The sequence below is a fragment of the Phaethon lepturus genome, unplaced genomic scaffold, assembly GCF_000687285.1.
Source record: "Phaethon lepturus isolate BGI_N335 unplaced genomic scaffold, ASM68728v1 scaffold56372, whole genome shotgun sequence".
Classification (NCBI taxonomy): domain Eukaryota; kingdom Metazoa; phylum Chordata; class Aves; order Phaethontiformes; family Phaethontidae; genus Phaethon; species Phaethon lepturus.
This window is the reverse complement of record NW_010526673.1, coordinates 22,163-47,725: the sequence shown is the minus strand read 5'-3', so window position 1 is coordinate 47,725 and position 25,563 is coordinate 22,163. Positions and strand designations below refer to the sequence as shown.

The 25,563-nt window shown below is 40.0% G+C and overlaps 1 protein-coding gene across 1 annotated transcript in view; it reads left to right on the top strand.

Annotated features, from left to right (window-relative positions):
* LOC104617720 (low-density lipoprotein receptor class A domain-containing protein 3-like) overlaps nucleotides 1-23,321 on the top strand; it is a gene marked incomplete at its 5' end in the record, with an annotated part of 23,473 nt that extends 152 nt beyond the window's left edge. Inside the window, 5 exons of the mRNA XM_010283120.1 lie at nucleotides 1-7; nucleotides 17,960-18,085; nucleotides 20,832-20,966; nucleotides 21,236-21,306; nucleotides 23,256-23,321. The exon at nucleotides 1-7 is cut by the window's left edge and continues 152 nt beyond it. Coding sequence (XP_010281422.1) covers nucleotides 1-7; nucleotides 17,960-18,085; nucleotides 20,832-20,966; nucleotides 21,236-21,306; nucleotides 23,256-23,321 — 405 coding nt within the window. The remainder of the gene's footprint in view (nucleotides 8-17,959; nucleotides 18,086-20,831; nucleotides 20,967-21,235; nucleotides 21,307-23,255) is intronic.
* Between the last annotated feature and the right edge of the window lie 2,242 nt (nucleotides 23,322-25,563).

Here is a 25,563-nt window from a genome sequence, read left to right as displayed (position 1 = left end):
GAATGCCGTAAGTGACCATTGCTATGACCATAACATGCTTAATATCACAAGACTTGGCTAGGCAGTGTTACTGGTGTGTTCTGTAGTGTATGTTAGGTAAGTAACAAAGCTGCTGCCAGTTTCTTAATTTAGCTATTGTTAGAAAAAAGGTACAGCCTTTCTTATTACTTCAGGTCTTCAAGGTTCTTCAATTTGTCCAATTTTAATACAGCACTTAGTAGCATGTACCTAAACCCTTATTCATAGATGGATAATTTAAGACAGACCTGACTTACAATTCTTCCAATGGAAGAGTGATGCTCAGTGATTATCAGGGATCCTGCATACACTGCTTCAGCATGCTGGCCTAGTGCTATAAGTTGATCTCCACTCAAGACTAGTTCCTTTCATGTCAAAAACCCCTCAAATTTCTTGTGATTCTAGAGTGACTGAGAAATTTCTGAGAAGTTACTGCTTGTCGTCTAACCTTTACTTACATTACTATATACTTTATGGAGGTTTTCGTTAAACTGAATTATAAGAAGCTTACCTTTTTCAAGACACTTGCAAGACATCATTAACTTTGCTTATGGAGCAGAAGGAAGAAAGAATAGCTTCTTCCAGATTAACTGACTAGAAATACCATGTTTTGTTAAATGCTTTTGCTTTTTTAACTTGATGCCTCTTCTTTAACCCCAGTTATCCATCCCTTTTAAAATAAGGGGACTTTAATAACTGTGCTGTGGAAATCTCCATTCGTAGTTCTGCTTTAAGCAAGTGAGGTATTCTCCCTTTCTAAGGCATTAAAAATATCTCTATAAATATCTGATGCTTTGCAGTCTTTCTAAAGCATCAGGCTTGTGTTACAATATTGAAGACAGGTTAATATTTTTTTTTCTTACTTAGATTTTAACGTCTTAGGAAAGGATGGACCTGTTGTAAGGACTGATAATTGTCATGCATGACTGTTTAAACCCTAGCAGAATTTACAACAGTGGGAGCTTTGGCAAGAACAAAAAATGTCCAAAGTTCAACCTGTACTTTTTAGTGACATGTTCCTGATGAGAACACCTGTGTGACTCTCAGGTTCCTCAGTATCTGGCTCCTGAATATGCTACTAGCATGACTTTTGGTGTGCTGTTTCTACCTCTTAAAATAAGCTGAATGATGGAACTTCTTTATTTATAAGATGCAAACCAGGAGGTATTCTGTCTTTAAGAATGTTGTCATCCTCTATCTTGCGTGAATTTTGTTTCATCTGGTACAATTAGAAAATCTTAATGAAGATTTTCATTAACCTTAATGAAGATTTTCTTAATGAAGGCTGCGCTGGGTATTTAGCCATGAATCAGTAACAGGAAAATTGACTTTGTGACTCTGTTCAAAAATTTCCTTACCAAAACCAGTTGGATCTAGTGAATTGCAGACAGTAATGAACATAGTAACTGAGAATAAAATATAAATAGCTGCAAAATCGCAGTTCATAAAAGCTGTTGTTGTTGTGACAGACTCAAATAAACCTCACTGATCTAGGCTTTGAGGCAATTATGAATTTAAGTTTCTGCAGAATTGTCCTTTGGGCTTTTTATTTAAATATTTCCAGCCCACTTGATTGGCTAACAGTGTTCTGGATGAGCATCCTTTTGATCGTGCCCAAATTAACGGAGATAATTAGACTGTCTCTCCTCTTCCCATACGTCTATCTGCTATCTGATCACCTTCATAAATGTAAAACTAGCATGGAAAAGAGACAACAGGGAGAGCAAAGGATTCATATCCTCTGCTGGCCTGCTGTTAACAGGTCAGATAAGCCAAAACAGAATGGAGATAGAGCTCATTTGAATCTCCAAACAAAAATTGTTCATGCAAACGAGGTTCTGTAATGCTTCCAGAAAACTTCAAGCTGCCTGTTCTGCATCTCCATCCTCTTCATTTTAGTAGGCAGCTTTTAACTCTGTGTATGCTGCCATGAGAAGCATGCCTAATGACACTGTGTGGGATGCTGTATATGCCTGTCTAGCTACAGTGTGTGCACTACGGGGTGTGAGAGAAGTCACTGGGAGAAAGAATTAACAGCATTAGTAAGGAGGCTGGGAAGTTTTTGCATTGGTAGTTGTTGGCTTATGTCTGAATTGAGGATGTTGGCTTACTGTCTCAAGGGTGAATGATCCTTCTAACAGGAAACATCCCCTTTTGAATCCTGCTAAGCACCTAGCACTACTAATAGCTTCAGAGGGACAAATCAGTCACTTATGTATGTGAGTATATACATATAATGTGTGTAGCTAAAAACATTTGGTTTGCTCTTTTGATCAATTTTGAAAACGGTCCCATTCTTATGGTGTACAGTTATAGTGTTACCAACCAGTTTTTTACATCAGAAAGTAAGCAAAATTTGGATGGGCTTATACAGCCCAAATCTGGTGTTTAGAGGCATTTCTACACCAGAGTTAAGGCATTGAAAGGCAGCCCTAGCATCTTATCCAAGAAGGTCGAAGGAAAAATCACTTGTCTCTTCTCCCCTCTCCAGCTTGTGTCAATCTGTAAAGATAGGCTCCTACATTACTTTAGGCTGGAAAGGACTCTGGAGGTCATTGGTCCAGCTGCCCGCTCAGAGCAGGACTAACTTGGAGCAGGGTTGCTCAGGGCTTTGTCTGGTCAAGTTTTGCATGTTTCCAAGGATAGAGAGCCCACAGCCCCACTGAGCACCTGTTCCAGGGTTTGAATATGCCCACTGGGAATTTTTTTCTTCCTAGTACATTATTAGTTTCCAGTGATGAGATGGAAGTTGAACCAAACAATTTTTAAAGCTGTGCAGTGCAATTAACATTCAGATCCTTTGGCCTTATTGAGTGGGAGAGGGAGTAGATTGAGTAGGAGCCCAGGAATTGTTCTTGACTGCAGAAGCAGCAGCTGAAAACTAAGAACAGTTGACATTCAAAGTGTGTTAAGTGTTGGCATCACATCTGGTTGTGTCATTGTATGAGTGTGTTATTTGTGTCCACCAACTCCCGTGAGGACAGTCATACTTGAAAGTATCATGCTAGCATTGCAAAGGTTGTAGCGTCTGTGTATATAGACATAGGTATAAAACTTTTTTATTTTTTAATCATTTTAGGCTAGGCTTTGTTACCTTCCTCTTTGTTACCTTCAAGCAGGGCTCTAATTACTAAAACTTAACTTGCAGCAAATTGGAGTCCTTTGTTTTCTGCTGTGATACTGCTTTGCATTAGCTGAGCTTTTGATAGTGAAGTCAAAGCCACAGCAGTTGCATTAGCAGCATGAGATGGCTGAGTTCCCAGTGTGTTACTACTCTGAGCTGTGCTTTAAGCTGCTTTGTCTGTGATTCCTCATCAGCTAACTAGTTCACATTGAAAGGCTTTAACCTTGCTTTAAAGTGTTTGTGTGTGAGTTTGGTTACAGGATGAGTTTGGTACGTGGACTGGTATTTCTGTGAAGACAAGTATGCTGTGTTTTCGCTTGCCCACTGAGGGAAGTTTCATGCATGTGTGTGTGTGGTTATGTGCAAAGTCTTTCTCTCTCTTTTGGGCTGGCTTATGGTTGAATGTGAATGTCCAGCTATATTTTATCAATTCGTTGCTGTAGCATCTCATCTTGTCTGTCCCTTTTCAAACAGGAAAACTTAAAACTCATGGTCTGGGTCTCATTTTCTGTAGCCAGCAAATGAAAAGTGCTGGTCTGGCTGTGAGGAGGAAAGAAGATGCAAAGCAGAATTACTTGTACCTTGTCCATTCATGTCTTATCTCTTCCCTCTCTTCCTTTTGTCCCTTTTCTGTCTCCTGCTTTGCAGGACCATCTCTGTTAACCATGCTGCTTTGCTTGTGGGCTTTTCCTTCATCTCCCACACTTGCCAGAATCCAGAATTGCCAGAATGTAATCTTCCTTGCTTCCTCTGTGCTTTGACGTGTGATGTTTAACACTTCCCATGCCAGCTGTCTGTATGCTGTTTAGTGCACAGAACATTTCTTGTATTCTTGCTTTCCGTCATGGCGATGTGATGACAGTTTTATCTGGGGAGGAGGGTTGAGAAGAGGCATAAGAGGGAGAGAATAAGCTGAGACAGTGACTTCTTATTGTCATAATTAAGAACTGCTTCTTCTTGAAGCAGACTATCTCTTTGGCTTTTCCTCCAAGCCGCTAACTGAGCTTGAAAAAGAATTATTTGGCCATAGCAGTGTACATGTTTTGTGAGTATTTCCAGTTCTCTATAGTTTGAGTAATCTGCTATTGTCAGTGCATCTCCCAAAATGGAGAACTCTTTTGTAGTTCATTCTCCCTGGCTCTGCTGGTTCTTGTCTGTTGGATTGCTCATCCGCCTTTGTAGTCCAAGATCTGTCATGCAGGTTTCTTTTAAATGTTAGTGGACTTTTAACTACTACTACTACTGCTGCTTGTTAACTGTGTAGACGATTTATAATGGATGCTGAGGCTCCTCTTGACAAATGCAGAATCTTTAACAACAGGACTTTCCTGTGGAGTGTGTAGGTGTTCATTGCCTAGCACCTAAGTCCTGCTCTAGTTGCATACCAGGCATATATATACCTGGGGTTAGTGCTTGCACTGGTCAAGGTGGGAGCTGTGTGCTGTTAGCCACTCAGTTCTCTGTCTGTTATCAGATATGGAAGATCCAAAATGGCACAAAATAGAGAACCTGAATGGAAAGAGCATAGAAATGTGTGCTTGCATGTTTCAAAACATTTTGAGGTAAATGGCTTATCTTTAGTGTGGACCTTATAAGCTACATGCTGACATACTTCTTTGGGGCCAAGACCTGTATCCCACTATTGGAAGGATTCTCTCCTTGTGATTTCAGAGTACACTACTGTTCCTAGTTAAGCTCATAATTTACTCCCTCATCTTTGTTTCCTCTTTTTTTTTTGCTCTTTGTATATCTTTGTATTAGATTATTACAGAAAGAACAATGTGAACACTGAAAATGGCTTTTGTCAGCTAATGAGCAACAGCGAGTGGAGGGATGGCATGTTGCTGCCTTTGTCAGCTAACAAGCAGCAGATGGTGCAGATTCAGAGCATGGCACATCATCCGTGCTAAGTGCCTGGCATGACAGCAGCCAGAATTAGAGACATACCAAATACCCAGAGGTCTAGCTTTTTCTTCATTGCTCTTCCGAGAGCCATTTCTTACATGCCAAGTTTGTGTGTTCAGCTATGAGCAAATAGCGGCACACAGTGAGTACAGTAATTAGTTTTGTTAATCCGGGGGCTAAAGAGTATAGGCTGCGGGCTAGAAAAAAAATCCTGTACAAGGATAGCCTTGGGGCGGTGTGTTTTCATGTTAGGAACTTCTGTCTCTCACATGTTTCTGTTTCCAGTTGCCACTGTTGTTCATTCAACACAAACATAAAGGTAAAGCAGGTTTTTGAGTCAATGCTAAAGGCCGTGTGATTGGAGTGTATAAATGTCTGAGCAACAGGGCATCAACCATGCTTCTAAGAATATGCTGCCAACACACTTCTGCACTGGCCAGCAAGAGCTGGCCTCTGCAGGAACATCTGGAACTGCAGTAGTAAAGCTCATTTCATCACCAGCAATCCATCATCAGCAGCCCTTGCTCCAGTGGTCCTTCAGACAGGCTCTTTATGAACAAATCTTCTCCATGGGGGAGAATGTCTGCATTAAAATGAAGTGCTGCATGAAAACGGTCAATTTCTAATCACATTCCCCAAGCAGGTACCACAGGCACCTGCCAAGCAGGCTTCTGCTAAAGGTCAGCTTCCTCTCTTGCCTGAGACTGAAGGGTTTATCATGCCTGCAGTACTGGGTTGCACTCAGCATGGTGTGATGAGCCAGGCTTTTCCGGAGTCCTACACCAGCAGGCTAACTCTCATAGCCCTGAACTCTGTGACTCATATTTGGGCAGTCTGAGAAACCAATTTCACCAAGGTAGTGGTGACAGATACCCTAGGAACTCCTAGATGTAGATGCTGCATGCTGTAATGCGAAGAAGGCAGCCTGAGAAAACTTAGAAACGTAAAACTTTTCTTTTTAGGTTCAATTTCTTGAAGTGTTTTGAGGGGCTTTTTTTAATGTGTAGTGGGACTGTTTTCTGATCTGTGTTTTTATGGCTGTAACCATGCTTCTATTGTTGTTTTTGCAAGCATTTTTAATTGTCTTTGGCAGGTTAGTAGAATAATATTTGATAGTGCTGTAATTACTTGTTCATTGCTGATATGTTGGCATATTAATCCTTGATTTCATCTTCTCTTATGTGTCTCTTAGCCACGTTCATGATTTTACCCAGTTGAGTTTGAACTGTGTGTTTATATATAAAAGAAATGCCCTATTTTTTCACATTCCATTCTGTATCTATTGTTTTTATGTTGGGTATATTTTCAGTTCATGTAATCCGTCTAAATACACACAGTGTTTTGTAGAAATGCTTTATAGTCTCAGAAGACTTTATAAATCTTCTGGTGTCATCAGGAGGTGGAGTGAGGGGGTGAGAGATGTGGCACAACTAAATTTGCATCACTCAAAGTGTTTGTATCTGCACACTTACTCTTACTTGTATCTGATCTTACTCTTCATTGACCCTGCACTGGTGGTGAATTAGACTGGATTAGCAATATATTATAGTTTGAAAATACAGCCCACGATAACTATTTTTAAGTTTCCCCAAGGTTCCCTGTACGTTATTGTTCCATCTCCAATTTAAAAACTACCTTCCAGATGAATGTTTACTGCTCCCTCTGGTGTTCACTTACAACAGGTTTTACTGCTCGACATATTCAGGAATCGAGAATCTGCAGGAAAGTGCTGTAACAGTTACACACAGTTGTGGATGAGATATAAAGAGTCTTTTCACAGGAATGCTAAATGAAACCCACACTCTGCAATTAGAAGCCTGGGTTTCCTAGATTATGTGAAGACTTTTCCTGTGCTTTAAAACCTTCTGTTTGGGAAACTGGAACTCTCACAGAACAAAGGCAGTTTGGTTAGGTTTTCATCTTAAGACAGGTACTTCAGGTGCATTTTGACTGACTTAATCACATCCAGTTTCTACAAAAGAGGTAGTTTTTTTAAGAACTGTATGTATTAAAAGCGTCGCAGCATCAGAGGAGTGGGAATTATTTTAAAAAGAAAAAACCTTACTGAAATGGAAGTCATGGTTGAAGGAACTTGCACTGTCATCGGGGAAGCTCTTGAGTGCAAGAACTCCTACACTGCCTAGTGTAACCTGCAGTGGGAAGGAGGATGATTGAGTGGGGACTGCACCAGCTTCATATGCCTGGAAGCCTCAGATGAGGACTGTCAGACTGCCTTGTCCTGCCCTCTTTGATGTGGGGTAGATTTCAGAAGGCGGCCTTTAGATTTGTTGCTGTTCACTGCTTTAGGGGAAAAAAAAAAAAAAAATCATGGAGTTTGCCTTCGACCAGGAGAATCCTTCCAGTCTGCTCTACAGGAAGTTTACAAGCTGGAATTATTTTAAGGCACATTACGTACCCATACGTTTCCCTTTGTAAGTCCCAAAATTAAAATGGAGGCACAGACAAAATTTATCAATAAATGGTCATTACTATCAACCCAAATCATTCTGATGACAGTCTGAATTTAGATGTTTGTACTGCCTTTCCTTATGCCTTGCTGTGAGAGCAGGCACATTCATGACTTCCACACTGCTAAGAATAAGTAACCAGATCTACCAGCCACTTTAAAAGACAGAGAGAAAAGGTTCTTGTAGAAACAATGAGTTCTGCAATCTATATAAGCTATTTAATGACTGCTTATTATGATGGTACAGTTATTATAGCTGAAGATACTTTGCTTGGGTTTAGGCACTCAGCAGAGTCAGTCTAATGAATGGCTTTCATGTACAGGAACAAAGGGCACAAAATAACTATGGCTGATATCCTTTTAAATACTAGGCTTTAGGCTCAACAAGCAGAGCTCAGTGAAGAGTGCTGCGCTGCACTTCAGAGCTGCACTGAAGAATGAGGTACAACATTTTGTTAGTAAGAACTGGCTGCCCAATTCAGAAGTAACATCCGTAAGCTAAACCAGCTGAGATGTCCTAGAAATATAGCAATGGGCCAAGAGCCTGGGTAGGACTAATCCTACTCATCTCTAAAGATTTCTGACCTTGAATTGTTTAAAGTGGCCTCAAAATGTGATTCTTAAAGCATCAGTTAAAGCCTGGTGTTAACTAAGGCTAATGCTATAGATGAGAGGCAGGGTGATATTTTCAAGAGATGCATTCAAGTTCCTGGGATTAAGATCCAGCATTGAATATCTGCCTGCAACAATTTTTTGAACTGCCCCATCATGTGTAAAGGAAGTCAGCTCACCTCCTGCAGTCTCTTGCTGCTAGCCAGGTGCACTTTTAGCTTTGAGAAGTTTCCAGTGCTGGTTTCTGATAAGTTTGTATTCTCTCTTGCTAGCTACCAGCTTATAGTAGTGTGAGCTAAATATCTGTGAAGGGTGTGTTGTATCAAAGCTCACACATTTTGGAAAAAAATAAATATCACTTGCAAGCAAGTGATTTAGCAACCTGTCACTTTAAAAATAAAAAAAGGGAGGAGGAACTGGAGCATCAAAATCACTTTGTCATTGTTTGAGGATTTTATCTCATGATTCTAACACTATTCAAAAGTATTAGAGCTCAGCTTGTACTCTTCAGTTCATCAAATCTGTATCTGCTACTTTGGCAAGTGTGGAGTGGCTGTGACATGGCTCATGGTACTCACCAGAGGCTTAGGTGGCTGTGAACTTTGGTCATTGTGTGCAGTTTTGGAGATGGTGACAAGCCTGTGCTTGTGCCCAAAGACAGCTGCATGGTTGATAAAAATATCTGAGCTAGCTGTTAAATACTAACTGATTTAATGTGCTCTGTGATTCCCTCATGAGCACAAATGGGGACAATACAGGCATAAGGAACAAGATAAAGGCATAGAAATAGATGTAAAAGCAGTACATTAAAATAACTAGTATAATTACAGCAACTTGGATACTTTAAAACTCTGTGTTCCTGCTAAAATCTATGTGAAATGGTGGAAGTGTGGGGCTTGTGGGGTTTTTTTTGAGAGTATGATCTGGGAATTTAACTCTCCCTACAAACAGGACTAACAGTCTACCTTTGTGGTACCCTCCCTTACACTGCATCTCTAGCTAGTGCATTTTAAATGTCTGTGGAGAAAGCACAAATTTGTAAGAAAACCTATAAGTAGGTAATTTTTTTTATTGATTACTTATGGCAGGGGGGTTAATATATGGAAGGAGAAAATCCTAACAGCAGGACCAAAACTAAGGAAGAGAGAAGCTTCTACCAGAGCTTGCACCCTGGAAGGATCATGGCAATGAAAAGCTGCAGTCAAAATAGATTTTATCTATTCATGTTAATGGAGTAAGCTTTGTCATGTTCCTGGCTGACAGGTGTTGTGCAAAAAACAGTATTACAAAATTATGCAAAAATAATCTTTAATGGTCCTGTTCTTATTTATAATCCAGTAATAATTTGTGTAAAAGGCTAATTAAATTAACCCCTTTTTTCTAAATAACTAGAATATATAGTAGAAAGCTAGGAATTCCTCTATAAAAGTAGTTGTATGTTTTGTAGTAGTTGTACCTATACCCATGGAAGACTTCTGGACTCCTATTATCTTCACTTATCATCACTGAGTGCTTTTAAGTCTCTGTTTTTTCTTGCTGCTCCCTGTTATCTCCTAGTTGACCAGGAATATTTGTTGCAGGTAGGTGATAAACATCAGAATTCTTAAGCAAAGCTGAATACCAAACAATGCATGAAATGAGCATCTGTATTAATTGGGAAGATGCTGTAAGTCAGCTGCTGATCTTTTTGTCCCTTATTCAGATGGCTTTGAAACTTGGAATGTCAAACTGGAATTAACTCTTGTTTTCATTCATGGTTAAGCAACCAAATACTTAGTAGCTAAAATAAGATTTATAATGAAGTGACCATGGTGAATGTTTCATTAAAAGCTCAATTACAGAAAGTTACACATGAGTAAAGGCAAGTGCAATAGCTACTTATATTTGATAGCTTCTTATGCAGGGAGATCAAGAGGGTTTGTAGTGCTAATTATTTAATCCTCTTGATGGTCTCCTCTAGATGGAGGTTCAGTAAATAGCCTGATCGGAGAGCTGGGAATCAGACAGATTTAACAGTTGGATGGAATCAGCGGCACAACTGAAATAAAAAGATCAGGTAGCCCAGGACTGGGTGAGGGATCATAGCCCACCAGGCACACTGATGCCCTCTGTGGAGGGTTGCCTTTGCTACTGAAGTCCCTTAAGGGCAGCTTTCTGCCCTGCCTGGATGCATCCTGAGTAACTTAACAACTTTGAACGTGTGCTTAATTTGTATGGTTGTAACAATTGATTTAGAATTTGTCCTTTTGTATATTATTATTACAGTTGCTTAATGAGTAGTAACTTCTAAAATACTACTTCTAGTGAGAAATCGCTTTACTGAGTGCCTGAAAAACAAGCTTTTTATCTGTGCTCTCTTCTGACATGTGATCTGATTTGTGATTATTTTGAAGGAGTGAAACAAAACTTCTAGACCATGAAAGATTACTTTAAGGCCTTATGGTCTGTCAAGAAGTAAAGGCCACTGACCCATAGTAGTCCAACTCTGAAGTGCTTTCTCTTTTTTCCCCTTTTCAAAGGAAGCAGACTCTTCATGGAAGCAGACTCCATTGGCTTTTTTACTTTAGCGTTGTCCTTTCTCTCTCACTGTAAACTATAGTGTAAATATTGCCCATGTAAGTGGGTGATAATTTTACTATGTTGGAGGCGGCCTCTGATGTTTCCTGTGAGGCTAATTTCACTACAAAGTACTTTTTAGGCTCACTTTCTCTGAGTTTACATGAGCGGTTTATGACTAGCAACTCTGTCATCTGAGTGGTTAAACAGGAAGCTGAAGTAGGAGTGACGCAAGGGCTTTTTGTAGGTCCAATGAGTACTCTGCAGTTGGCTGTGTTTTGGATCAAAACTCATTAAATTAAATAGTGTTTTCGTCTTGACTTGGAGAACTTCTGGCATAGTAGACTGTTGGGTGGATTTTATACTGGGAATAGTACTCAAGTGCTAGCTTTTTTTCTAGGTAGGAAGAAGCAAGCAGAGGAAGTGAAACTTCTCCGTGTCATTCTGCAAGACAGCCCTGTTGAAGAGCTCTGTGAGCCAACAAATGATGCATTTGCCTTCTGTGCTGAGGCAGCTGAATGACTGCAGGCAGTGGTGGCTTTACTACTGGGAACTGAATTGAAAATACTGTAGGGTCCCAACAGCAATCAACTAAACCAAAATAACTATTAATATTAACTGGGTTATAATCAACCCAGTTTTGCAATGAAAGGGATCATATCCTAGTGCCATCCTACTTGTGTTACATAGTGTTGTAAAATCAATTCTTTCCTTCTTTGTAAATTGAAGTTAAAACCTGTTTTTCAAAGAACAGGGACAAGTTAAAAAGCTGGCTACCTTTAATGCATTCATGTAGAATCTTTGCTGAAATGTTGCGCCTCACCACACATTCATCAAGTAAGACTGGATTTACAGTGCTGTCTGATGTGGCTGTGGCATCTCTCAACATAAATTAACAACAGTAGAGAAGTTTAAGGTGGTTCATTATCAAAACCAGGAAAATACCTGTGGCTCTGCAGTAATGCAGCATCTGCACACAACAGTTTCTGTCTGGAGAATTGCTCTTGTTGCATGCAAGCAATCAAGTTTTGATTAGCTGAGTAAATCATCATCTGTTGTTGGATTGAGACACATGGGTGTTGAAGCAGCCTATTTTGCCTGATTGCTACCTGGAGGGGTTCTAAGGTTCAAAGTTGGTGATGTTGAAATACTGTGCAGTTTACTTGTAGCTGTAAGTTGTCACAAAAAGTCTGCTGTTGGATCTGTTACATCCCATTTCCCACATTCCAGGCAGAAAAATAACTGAGAAATATTTTGAAATAGAATTTGTAGAGTTAAAAGAAGGAAATGGGCTTGTCCTAGTGGGCTCATCGTGTGGGGTGCCTGTTGTGTGCCATCTTTGCCTCTGTTGCATGCAATAAGCAGTGCCTAGTTCACTTCACTAACTAGGTGTGAAATGCTGGAGGTGTGGACTGGCTGGCTCAACAGTAATGACTCAGAAAGTTTCTCCCCTAAAGTTTCATTAGCAAGACTATGTACTGGCTTCTGTAAGAGAAACTCCACCTGTTTTAAATGTATAATGTCTTCTCTTTAAGCATTGTGTCATTAGAATGGGACCCAGCTCTAGAATTTTACTGTGGTATATATCTTTTTCTAAGAAGCTGGGCCATGCCATCTTGCCCTGGCTGTATTCCTCAGATCTGTAGTTCACAACTGCATTTTACTTGCTGATAATTATAGAATACATTTGATGTCTTCTGCTTTATCTATGGAAAGAAAAATCACCGACCCATCACAACATCTGTTGTAACCTTCCATTCTGGTTTTAAGTCCTTGTAGCCAAGGCAAGAGTGTAAGAATTGCTTTTATACAAGGAGGTATCTATTTACAGTATAAGGTTTTACACCATATATGCCAAATCTGTTTTTTTTTTTTTCCCCTGCTGAGAAATAATAAAATGGATTATACTTTTTGAAAAATAGTGCTGTTTCACACTTGGTACCCTAAACACAGCGAAATGTTTTTCTGTTAATGCTGTAGAGCCATGCCTGCAAACTGTCACATCTTCAGTGGAATGTACAACTGGTCCTGATTGGAAGTTACTATTTTTTTAGAGCCTTAAAAGAAGAGGGTGGGAGGTTTGGTTTCTGCATAGCATAAGGAGCGACTTCACACACTCACACATACAACTGCCAAAATAATTTTCTTGAATTTAAGCAAACCAACCTGGGGGGTAATGTTTGGCAAGCTTATACGGTGGCCAGCAGTTCTGTCACCATCTGCACCACTTGCTTCATGTTTCAATTTTAAAAGATGACAAGAATATTTGTGAAGAGCAATTTCTTTCCATGGTTAATGTGGAGTCAGAGGAGGCTCCTCCAGTACATGGTGGTTCACTGACACCTCTTTCTAAATACCATGGCAATTCCCTTTTATGTAATGTAAATACAGATTCATGTTAATGTTTCGGTCCTGGATTGCTTCTGGCATGACTAGATAACAAATGAAGAGTGGAACTGGAGTGAATCCAATCCTTTTCTGCCATCAGTTCACAAATTGGTTGAATGTCAGTTTATCTGGGGTGGTTTTTGTACTTGTTAGAACTGTAATTCTATCCAGACTGGATCTGCTATTTCAGTAGCCTTTCTTTAAATGCAGTTTTATAAGTAGCTGTGTGATTTCTTGCTGTATTTCAAGTGTGTCTGTCAGTCCTTATTCCTTCCCCTCCAATGTGTGGTCTCTCAGTTTCTTAGGTTCTGGAGACCTGGGCTCAGGAGGACTTGCCAGTTCCTTTTAAAAACAGCCAACTTCTCCCTTCCCTTTCCTTTAGCTGGTTATAACACCAAGGCTAAATAAGGTCAGATGATTCACACAGGTCTGTGTCCTTTTTCACTTATCTTTTCTCCTTTCCTGATATCCTGGTAGTTCTTGATTACCCTGAGCCCATTTCAGCCAAGTGTAGCAGGATATAGATTGCAAAGATAATGCTGTCCTTGAAAGCTTATCAAGGCTAAAGTCACAAAAGGAGCCAAATAGGTAGCTGCTGTTAAATAAACGTAAAGCTTTTCACTTACAGATCTGCCTGAAAACTTGAGACCTGTGCAGAAGACACAATGATGAGCAAAGGAGAAGAAAACCTTTTTTGTAAGAGTCATGTAATGGGAGTAGGAATTGCAGGAGTGCTTGTGAATGGTGCAGCACATGACTTGAATCTGCTACAAGCAGTTGTGATCCTGGTGTACATACCTGTTACTTGTGAGGGTGCCGAAGACCTGAAGAAAATGGATAGCCCCTTCATGTTAAGAGTATCTCCAGAGATCGTTGCAGAATGGGAAGGTGCATTTCTGCTTAGGAAGAAATGATTGTGCTTTCCGTAAGAACTTCATGAGCAATGGCCAAACAGCACTTGCTTGAAAACCTCAGGAAAACTGCCAGAGGACAAGGATGTCAAATTGAAAATAAAGCAGGAATTCCCCAGTGGAGTTCTCCATAGTCAGGGGATGTAGTTTGGACTAACTGGTGTCTCATTTTTCCTGCATTTATGCACAGCATATGAGAAATACACTTCATGTCTGGAATTGGAACTTAGGAAACTGAGTTCTGTTTGGGAGCGAGACTTGTGTCTAGTAAACGGCTAGCAGTGTGACTAATGAATCACTATGGCATTTGAAATGCTCTTTTATGTTTTTGGGGTGTAAAATGTAAATGTAAGTTTGAATTGGGATTGGTTTGTGTATATATCTTGCCTGTTGCAAATATTGTATTTGGGTTTTGTTTGTTGTTTTTTTGCTTCCTTCCAGTTTAAAAAAAAAAATATCAGTGGACTATGTAAAATGGTAACATAGAGATAATTTGAAGGTGGTTAGTTTGTTAGTTTTTGGTCTGTGATTACTAGTGTGTGCTCTTTCAATAAACAGTTATTCTAAAATAAAATTTTCTTGTTCTCTGGCTGCTGTTTCAAGAGGAGGAGGAGATAGAATAAGGTCTGGGGAGAAAATGTTGAACTAAATATTATATAGCCACCTAAGTAATACTTCCATTAAATCATTGTCCTGAATGATTTCTCCCTCTTTTTGATGGCGTGATGCTTTGGACAGAAGTAAGAGTGCATTTTCCAGAAACTCAGCTTTGTTCCTGGTCACTCCAGCACCTTTTTCCTCCAGATGTGGTCAAGCATTAAATACTGCTTATGGCTTTACTGTGGTAGCTCAAGGTAGTGCACCAGATGTGCTTTGGGCCTTCTTGCCTTAGGGCCAGGACAGCTGAGGTTGCTGTGATGTGAGTCCATTGTACCTGAAACGGGGCTCCTGCAACATTCACCAGCCACTTGTAGTTCTGGTCAGGAAAGTGCAGGGACATGACTTCTGTTCTTCAGAGGGTCAGAGGCTCAGGTTTTGATGATTCTCAATCTGAAGTCTTTCTGGAAGAGTAGGGCTGTAAGACTAAGACATGGTCCATATTAGAAATTTTAGAAATAAATAATTTTGAAAATTTGGCAGGATTTTCAGAGATTGCAAAGGGCATATCAGAATATGATTTGCCAGAGAGTCGATAGCCTTTGAATTCAGACCCCAAATGACTGAAGTGAACCTGCTTTTTAGAAATGGGATCCAGTAAATGTTAACAGGGGCAAAACCACAGTTGCTTCCTTCTTTTCTTATTTATTCTCTTTCTCTTCTTGGAACTGTTCTGGCTCAAAATACATCTCTAAAAAAGGAAACTGTCCAGAGGCAGTCATTTGGTCTGGGGAATGTAAATGCACTTCATGGTTCCAAAAAGATGTTAACTTTTAGTAAAAGAACAAGAAAAATATAACACGTGAAGCATTGGGCACCTCTTCACATGTATGTGTTATTACCACATGCTCCCAAGAGCAGCCTGGCTCGTTAGTGTGCTGAATATTGGTCAAATGCTAATACATACTGCTTGCTTCCGTGTCAGTCTGGGAATCTGTTGTAGAGGTGCTTGTTTTGTTGCTTTTGTTTAAAGACTGGGGGTATGGTACCTCAGACCTTGTGGTTACTGTAGATCCGTCTGCATCAAAACTCTAACACAGAAGTTGCTCTTTGAAGTTGTATGAAGAATTGCAGGGGCTCGGATGTCTTGGCTGAGGGTTTTCCATTGCTGGTGGTGTTAAATATGGTAGCTACTTCAGAGTAATTTATCACCTGTTTTTCTACAAAGTAATGGTTCCCTTTGTTATTCCCCAAGTGGACCTTGGATACTCTTCAGAAAAAGTGGTAGTTGAATATGTGAAATTCAGTGATACATCCTATTTTACACTTCATAATTCTAACTGAAAATCTACTGGTATAATAAAGAAAAACATGTAAAAGAGGAACTGCAGGAATTTGCTTTTGGAGGACACTAAATCAAGTGAGAGTCGCTGTAGCTGTGGTTTAAAACAGTTCATATGCACTCTGCTGAATGATGGAGGAAGGCTTTGCTACATCTGCACTTAGTTTTTAACCCTGGAAAAGACGATTCCTTCTAAATTAATGCTGAAACTGTTTGTCCCTGTTGGATATACTTTTTTTTTTGTCTGTACTCTGGTTGTCCCTGACCTTGTGCTGGCCTTATAAAACTGCACAGGTTGGCCTATTGTGTCATATGGCTACATAAAAAGACTGCCTGTCGCTGTGATCTCCAGGTCTGTCACATCTCAAAACCTGGGAGCTGTAAACACATCTTGTAGATTTGGTGGAGTAGGAAACATTTACTCAAAAGGCCCATAAGTTATGGAGCTGGCTTCTTTTCTGGTGTTCTCCCATCACTGGTCTGTGCATAGTATTACCAGGTGTTCGCATTACACTGTACACACCTCCCTGCAGTTACCAGCATGCTCTTCCCTCACAGTGACTGGCTTTGCTTTAGAGTGGACTTTCTGAAGAGTTCAGCGTCCTGTCATGTGGACTATCCTGTCATGTACTACTTTGAAAAAAGCAAAAGGGAGAAAAAAAATCTAACCACATGTCTCATTAAATTGTTTTTTACTTTGTGAGTTGCTTTGTTCTAGGCTGGTGTTACAATAAGACTTAACTGGTGCTTGCCTTGAGCATTGTGGTGGAAGCATTTGCATCACTCTAGCTGAGGGCAGTGTTCTCTTCTTGCCATGAAAAGTTGCTGTGCAGTGAAGTAAAAAAATGTGAAGTACTTGAGATCATAATGAGATTCTGTAATCATTTGTTAAACACATTTTGATGCTATTGTTAGTATTTAGTGTTATATGAATAGCTGTGCTAGTACTATGGAATAGATGTAGATTCTGTCCTGCAGAACTGTATAATGGATGATGGAGGTAAGTACAGCAAGAGATGCAATTAATATAACTTATGTTCCTTTTGCACCCAATTTTGTATAAATTGTGCTGAATAAAGGCAGCATTAATTATAGCATTTTCTTTTTTGAGTTTGATTTTTGCAGCCTGAAAAATACTTTAATGAAGGTCTCTTGTGTTTCTTACTCTAACAAAAACACTAACTCGCTTGATATCTCTGTATTCCTCCTTTCCTTCTCCAGATGTTTCCTTACTCTTTGTACGTCTGTCTTTGCCCAAGTTTGTCTCCAGATCCCAAATTCTCTGAGCTTGCTCCCATGTTCATTTTCTTTGTCTACTTTAGGCTCTTCACTGTTTGGCTTCTCTGAGCAAGCAAGAGAAGCTTGATGGTGTACAAACTCTAGATTTTTGCTGCTATTTAGTGTTTGTGGACTCAGCATGACATAGAGCTGAGGCTGGGGGGGGTGTCGGTCTATGACCAGTCCACCGAGACCTTTGCCTCTGAGGGTTGTTGTCTGCTGCCTGAGGACCTGTTTAGATGTCTGTCTCCTGGACTTGTGCTTGGGGCAGTGACATTTACAACAGACTTCCATGCAAAGAGGAGATAGTTGCTCTTGTTTTCTCTGAAGTATGACCCTACATTTTAATATTTTTCCTCCAATGCTTCTAAGTTGGGCAAATTCACATGGGTCTTTAAGGGACAGTTAGGAATACCTGCTTGCCAAATTTACAAACTTGTACTCCAAAGCATTTGAGGAATTTAAATTTGTTTTGAGCAATTTAAATTTGTTTTGAGAGACCATTTGGCTTGTTTTAAATTTGAATGTTTCAATCATTCTGGAAATTGTACAAATTGGAAAAAATTCAGCTGAAGCAAGTGAAATCTCGCAAAAAAACCTTAAAGCAGTTGAAAGCAGGCCATAGGGAGCTTGGAAGGCACCTAACATCAGTGTCACCAGAGTTGCTTAGAGTACCTTAACCTCTACTTCTCAAAAGTATCTCTAACCGTTGTAAATTGTTTCCTTCATCTTTGTCCTCTTCTGTCTATATCTTCTCCCAGCGAAAGCCAAATCCAAGTGCGGTGCCACATTCTTCCCCTGTGCTAGTGGGATCCACTGCATCATTGGCCGCTTCCGGTGCAACGGCTTTGAGGACTGTCCCGACGGCAGCGATGAGGAAAACTGCAGTAAGTATGAGCCTGCTTTCAAGTGAGGGCCCTTCTTTTTCTTTCAACTAATTAATACTACACAGAAAGGAAGCATTTGTTAGCCTTTAGTTTCTGAGTTAAATATTCTCCACCATTTACAACCTAGGTGATCCTTGTGCTTTTCACTTTGTAAATGATGGTCTCTTTTTTTTTTTTTTTTTTTTTACGATCCAGCTCAGTCTTGTTTTGTATATAATGCCTGTATGATACTTCAAGCCCCTTTGTAACTTTGAAATGAGATTTAATCTGCATGTTTGCTTTGAACAGGTTCTCTGTACTGAAGTGTAACTCAAATTGGGCAAATACTAAATATGAATTAAAACTGTTTAATTTTTATTTGCCTGTTTCTTGTCACTGAAAGATATGACATTTGTTCATCAGCACATTTAAGTTTCTCTGCTTATACCTGTTCTCAAATGACAAAAAAGCAAATAAAGGGTTATGTAGTGAAACAGACTATTGGAAGGAGAAGGAGGTACTCAAAGTCAGACATGCCTGCCAATACACTAGCTTGAACTGCTGTTCAGCAGCTTGCAGGGAAGTCGCAGCAGAGAAATCATCTGAAGTGCTACTTGACTTGGACTAAACCCCCTGCGTGTGGCTGCATAGATTCATTTGTATCTGTAAGTCTAGCAGGGATATTATCACAGCAGCATGGAAAGGTTATGTTCGATCCAGCCAGCTCTGTTGCTGTTATCACTAGCTGGTAAAAGCATGGGTCTGTAGGCAGAAGCTTACAGCAAATACTTGCTCATTCTCTTGTTGGAGCTGAGTTTTTCCTTTTAATGACATTTAAAAGTCAGGAGGAGGACAACAGACACCAGCTTTCAAAGATAACAAAAGCGGCGATCTTCACAGTGACCTATCACTGTCTGCTTCTTTGAGGACTTGCCTTTTTTGTTTGTGTGCTTTCCCCCACAGCATGAACATCTCTTAAGGTGCCATCTGTTGTTGGCCTAGAGAGTCTGGTTTGGGCCCTGAGAGGACTGGGGCAGGGAGATAGTACCTCTGTGGAGCAAGTGAAGCTAGAGAAAGAAGATTGAAGGCCAAGGAAATTACTTCGGATTATGCTTAAACAAGTGGACTAGAAAGAAGTTTTGACAAAAGTGCTTTGAATATCCTTGAGGTGGTGGACTGACATGTGGCAGGTCTCAACTGAAAATTCACCAGCTCATGGAGTTGGTTGTGAATGACATAATTTCCCATGCGCTTGTAGTGTGTAGCTCCAACAGGACCTTACAGCTGATGATCTCCCTGATTTTCTATGTAATTTAAGCATGCGCTTGGTATTTTCTAGCATACCCAAGTGTCTAGTCACTGCTTTGCTTATGTAGAGGAACAACGCTGTAGGCCCTAAAGTGACCTGGAAAATCAACTTGCTATGCGTATGTGCAACAGTTTGAGACCAAAGGAGATTTAGCATGTTCATGATAAACATGCTTTTGGGGAGCTGGAGGAATTGGGAGCATTTGTTATTTATATTGCAGGTTATATGCACGGCAGACTTCAAAGTTATATGGGTGGGTTTTTTTAAAGGCTCTTTAAAGGCAGCTTTTACTTTAAAGAATGAAAAATAGGAAGCCAGTTAATATTTGGGAACTGTAATCCCCTTTGTTATTGCGGCAGAGAAGCACTTTGAAGCAGACAAGGCATCTAAACAGCTTTTTTAAGGTTTTCAGTTGGAAAGTTGCATTCCGTTTCAGTCACCTCATTACCAAAAACTGGCAGGAGTTCAGAGAAGAGTGCCAAAAATGATTAAGGAACAGAGAGATTGGTTTATGAGGAGATATTAAAAACTGCTAAATAATGCATATCTCAGCTAAGTGATGACTATGTTGGAAGGTAAGGCTATATATGCTGCATATGAAGGGTGCAGACTCTGTTCAAGGAGGGATTATGTACTTATGTATACTGGACTGTAGCTAAGAGTAGAGGGATGAAATTAGAAAGAAAAAGATGAGTATCAAGGAAACCTCCTTGACAGTGAAATACCTTGAAGCTATGATGTAATCTGCTAGAAGTGGTGAAAACTGCACTGCTTGAAGCTTTAAATGAAACTAGACATCACATCTTATAGCATATTTACTGCTGGGTTTGGCATGGGTGAGAAGACTGCTTTACCTAAATTGAGTCTGCTTCAATATTATTCTGTTTCTGCTCTGTGTGCAACACTGGGCCTTATGTGAAAGGATTTTCTGGGTAGTATTGTAATGTGCATACTACCCTTAAAAAGGAGTTGAAATTCAAACACTGAGAAGTTGAGAAATGTCAACATTGCCATTGTATCAATTAAAAATAATGAGGAGAATGGGGAAGGTAGAAAAAGACAGAAGCAGAGGTAAATAAACCACTGCCTGGTAGTTCTCACTCAGGGTTGTTGGCTTATAATACGAAACTTGAGCTAAACTGAGTTTGTTGTAACGGGTGTGAGCAAATGCTGAGCACTGAACAGTGATCATGGCAGGGGTCTCATGAAGGTGAACAAAAGGCTTATCACAACTGTGGGTGGACTAAATCTCTGCTAATTGTAGTGAATCTTGTATGAATTAGAAATTTTGTGCTCTCTGTTTAGCGAGACAAGGTTAGTTTGATTGCCAAGTTACTCCCACATATTCAGCAAATTGACCAACTGTTGAGTTGTGACCTGTTGTTGATTGCTTAATGGCTATTTCACTGCCTGGGTAAGAGAATTCCTAATGAAAGATCTCACTTTCTCTTTTCGCAGCGGCAAATCCCTTGCTTTGCTCTACTGCCCGATTCCACTGTAAAAATGGTCTTTGCATTGATAAAAGCTTTGTATGCGACAGTCAAAATAACTGTCAAGACAACAGTGATGAAGAAAGCTGCGAAAGCCCTCAAGGTAGGCACAGGGTGTTTATTCTGTTCTGCGATATTATGCCAACTCCAATTAATGTGGAACAGGCTCAGTAGAAAATACAATTCTGTTTGCTTGCTCTGTGTTGGCTAGAGCCGTGGTTTCCTAATTTTGCAGATAATGAGAGTGCAGCGTGTAGAGTGTGTGTGCATACATTTCATCTCAGTGCTCAGAAGACTGTTACATTTTTCAGATTAGTAAAAATGCATTTTTGCAGGAAGTGCTTATAATCTGTGATCTATTGTTCACTGAAGTTGCTCGGAATCCATTTAGTGACTTCTGTGAGAGACGGATTGGACCTGGAGGGATCAACAATAAAACTTCAGTTTGAAGTAGTTCAGTGGTTTGTTTACCAGATGAGTAAATCTGTGTAGGCTTAAAGCTTTAGATCCTCATTCTCAGTTACTTTCTGAAAGGCATGGACAGTCTGCAGTGAAAGGATTTATTCCTACCCTTCCTTATTTCTGTATTTAGAAAAAAAATGAGGACAGGGAAGAAAATTTTTGTTTGAAAATTGTTGTGTATTGAGTCTTGTGAGAATCTCAAAACACAATCTCTGACTTTTTTTTTCTTTTTTACTTATGCTATAAGTCTACATCTAGTGCTCCTCAGCTGTGGGTTTTTTTCTGTAACTTAATACCATAGTATTTTATAAAACATGAAGTATAGATTAATGACTTGAGGTTAATAAATGATGTGTATCGGGTATCAGCTGCTAAACATTTTCACATCTGAGTTACTACAGAGAGATGAGAATAAGCAAAAAATGGGAGAGGATGGTGGATATTTGCAGGGGATGCGATGTGCTTGGGCCTATGGAAAGCAGGACACATAAAGAGAGGCAAAGCAGGGTATGAAGGAAGAAGAAATTAGGGAAATTGAAGGAGAATTACTTTAATATCTAGCTGCACTGATGATTTAGTCCTTTGAAGAGAAAGCAATTCTGAGCTTGACATGGTGATGAATGTTCTTGACAGCTCACAGGGGAGCAGCAGCAGCAATGCCAACAAAACAGGCTTTATAGAAGTGGTATGTGACAATCTCTTATGTGCCATTCTTCTGCCTAACCTATGAGCTCTTTCCTTTGGCTCCATATGTAAGGACTGAAGGGGTCATCCTGATAACACACCTGTTTGCTGGGCTGCATTGCAGCCTGGGAACATGGCCCTGCTCACATCAGAGCCTCAGAGAGGGTTGTCTGGCCTGCCCCTACCCTCTGTCTGGGCGGGAGGAAGGGGCTAGTGAGGGACTAGCACACGTGTACTGTTGCTGCAGCAATGCTGCTGCCTCTGTGCCAAGGGCTGAATTGTTTTTCACTACAGGCCTAAAGCAGATTAGTAAGATTAATGTGGGTGGTAAGTTTTCTTGTTCTTGTTGGGTTTCTTCTTTTTTTTTTTTTTTTTTTTTTCTTCTGAAGCTTAAAGCACCAGTATTCTTTTCCAAGGTTGGGATGACTGCTTCCTCTGCAGATTAATTGGCTGGATTGCCTCCAGGTTGTTTGTTGTCATGACAATCTGCTTTTGGAAGTGACTGTCAGGCTCAGGAGAAGAAAAGAGCTGTATTTCGTGAAGCCGTTGCTTTTGTCTTTATGTTTAGTCCTTCTGGAAAAGTCAGATTAGTAAAAGGGATAAGGAAAGTAATTCTGTCTGATTCTATGCATGAAAGAGCCCTAAACAAGGAAGAAGGAACGCTCTGTCATTAGGATGAGAGCAGCAATGGTTTGCGGGCTTTTTTATTAAAAAAAAGAGTCCAAGTACAGGGTTGGAAATCAGGAGTTCCCAAAGTGAAATGCTGGTTGTGAGGAGTGTGTGTGATTGCCTTTGCACTTTGGCAGCTCAGAGTCTCCCTGAATTGCCATTTCGCCATCTGTAAGTGGACGATGCTCGTGTATCTGTCTTTCAAAGCAAGGATTAAACAGTATAATGTGCTCAACATTCCATCTGAATGTAAATGACTATTCCTTCTGGAGTTTGCAGCTATGGGTATGTCTGTCCTGGCTTCCAAACACACCAGCTACTTTGTGTTAATTGAGAATTAGAGGCTACTGTGGACAGTCTTTCCTTTCTCACAATTCTTTCTACAGCAGACCTAATTACTGTAAATACAATGAGTTTTGTGTTAACACAGTACCCAAGAATCCTGGTCATTAACTAGACCTCAAGTGCTCTGGGTGCTTAGGGACAGAGCAAAGCAAGTCTGTAGGGTATTATAAAATCAAGATAAAGGGTTTTCTTCCCACTAGCTATGTTGTCATGTCGAATTTGGTAGCTTTAGTTCAGTGTAATTGGCTGTAGTCTGATATACAAGATTGCCCTTCTATCTAAAATTGTGTTGATTTAGAAATCACTAAGCTTCTGAACCACTGTACGGTAAGTGTCATTATCGCCACTTAACAGATGGGGAAGAGGGGGCATAGATCAGCTAGACAAAATGCTCCCAGAGTGACATCCTGGCTGGTAGGAGTAGAGCTTCATCTGTGCTTGTGTGCTTCAGGGGGATGTCGTGAGACTTAATCAATGTTTGCAAACTGTTTTGAGATACTATGATAACATGTGCAACAGAAGTGTGAATTATTAATGGATACTTTGCTCTCCGTCTGCTCTTGGATATACTGACAAGCTTTTTAAATTAACACCTCTTCCTACTCCTCCATGAACTTCAAAGGCCTCCTTTATCCTGCTGTCATTACTGTAGCATATTGGTTTGGTTTGTGTCAGATACTCCTCCATGCATAAAGATCCTTTCAATCAAGAAGGGTCACTCTGCAGGCTAGGAAAACAGGAATGTGACCCCCTGCTGAAAAACTTACTGACCCAGCTTTGACATAGAACACTTCAAAATGTGCTGTCTTGATGAATAATAGCTTTGCTAGCATGCTGCAATTTGAGATGAGCTTGAAGCCATGCATTTATAAAGATTAATTTTAGCCATAAGTAGGCGTGGATTCATTTGAGGAGAGGGAGACAGAGGCCCCAGGATTTAGTTGTGAAAATGGGGGAAAAGTCAAATTTTTGAGAACAAGTTCCCGCTCTCCCTTCTACTTACCACTTGTAACTGAGTGTTGCACATCTTACAGAGGTTTGTATGTCATGGAGAAAGTGTCAGTTTAAATACTTAAACCATGACAATTTATCAGCAAGTAAAACAATTCTGCTTTAAATCCTGACAGTAATTATTTGTAGCTTTTGTAGCTGCCATGGTAAACTTCAGAGCTGTTCCTTTAACACACCCCAGGTATACTTTGGTCATCTCCGGTTTCCAGCGTGGAAGTAATATGGCCAGATGTTTCCCTTAGTCTAGAATGTGGTGTATTCACCAAAGTATGTGCCTGAGTTTTGGGATTGGATGGAGGATATAATTGTTTGGATTATCCACGAGTTGCATATATGAATTGCTCTTCCTAGGGCATTATCCCAGTTTTAACAACACTTGTAGCAGCTGGAAATTTATGCTTCTGTTCTATACTTAACGGATCTTAATCCAGGAAAGTTCCTCTCCCCCATACACTTTTTTCCCCCTATTGCTTTAAGATCTCTCCCTATGCCTTGAATTAGCTCACAGTGCTAGTCATTCACAGCAGCTACTCTGGGTGTACTCCTTGGGCCTGCCTGTCGCTGGGGGGATTTCTTGCTCTTCCACTCAATTGGAAGGGAATTCCTCCTTCCTAATATTTTTCAACAACCATGTAAATTTTTTCAGCTTTAGGACTGTATTTTATTGATTCTCTCAAGTGCTTTTTATCTAAATGTGTCTTCACAGTGCTGCTTCTTTAGTTTCTCCTCCAGTTTGTACTTTTAGTCTAGAAAGCTTTAATACCAACAAAAGCATACTGGATATTTTAACTCGAACTCCTTTTCCTCTCCTGGCCCTTCTTTTCTTTCCTTCTAAGTCTGCTAAATACCTTTATTAGCTTTAACCTTGTTGCTTAGGAAAAGGGATTTTATTGCTGCAAGTCTATATTCACTCTGGTGCTGTAAAGAGAGGCTCTTGGCTTCAGTCATGTTCCTACAATTCTGGCTCTGCAGTTGTTAGTAAACAGTACCACTGTGGTCAAGTTATAAACCAAATGTTTTGCAAGTGTCCTGAAGTTGATTCCTGCCCTATGTTTCTACAGTGTATTTGGTACTGTCCACTGTTGTGCATGTGGGTACCTCCTTTTTTAATTTTTTCATATTTTTTCATTGAAATTGCATTCAAATTTTGATAAACCCAAATATTCTAAAACAGATTTAGAAGCATACACAGTTGTCAGAAGTCTCTGTTCATTCCTCTGTGGCATCTATAAATTGCTTGTATAAAAATTGGCAGCATATTAAAAAATGGCAAATCTGACCCTGTGTCAAACAAGTGGAAAACAGTTCAAAAGGTTGACTTATTGAAATTAAGTTCTGTAATGATAATTTGTGTGGATTTAGGCGTAGGTGAGACAAAGTTGGAAGGGGACTGGCTGTAATGGTAAACACTATAGCCCATTGCTGATGTTTGCACGATTGAGTTGCAATGCAAAGTGTGTTTTAGAACTGACAGCCAAGTGGAACAGACATAATCTAAATTTCACTGAAATACTACAAAACCTAACTTA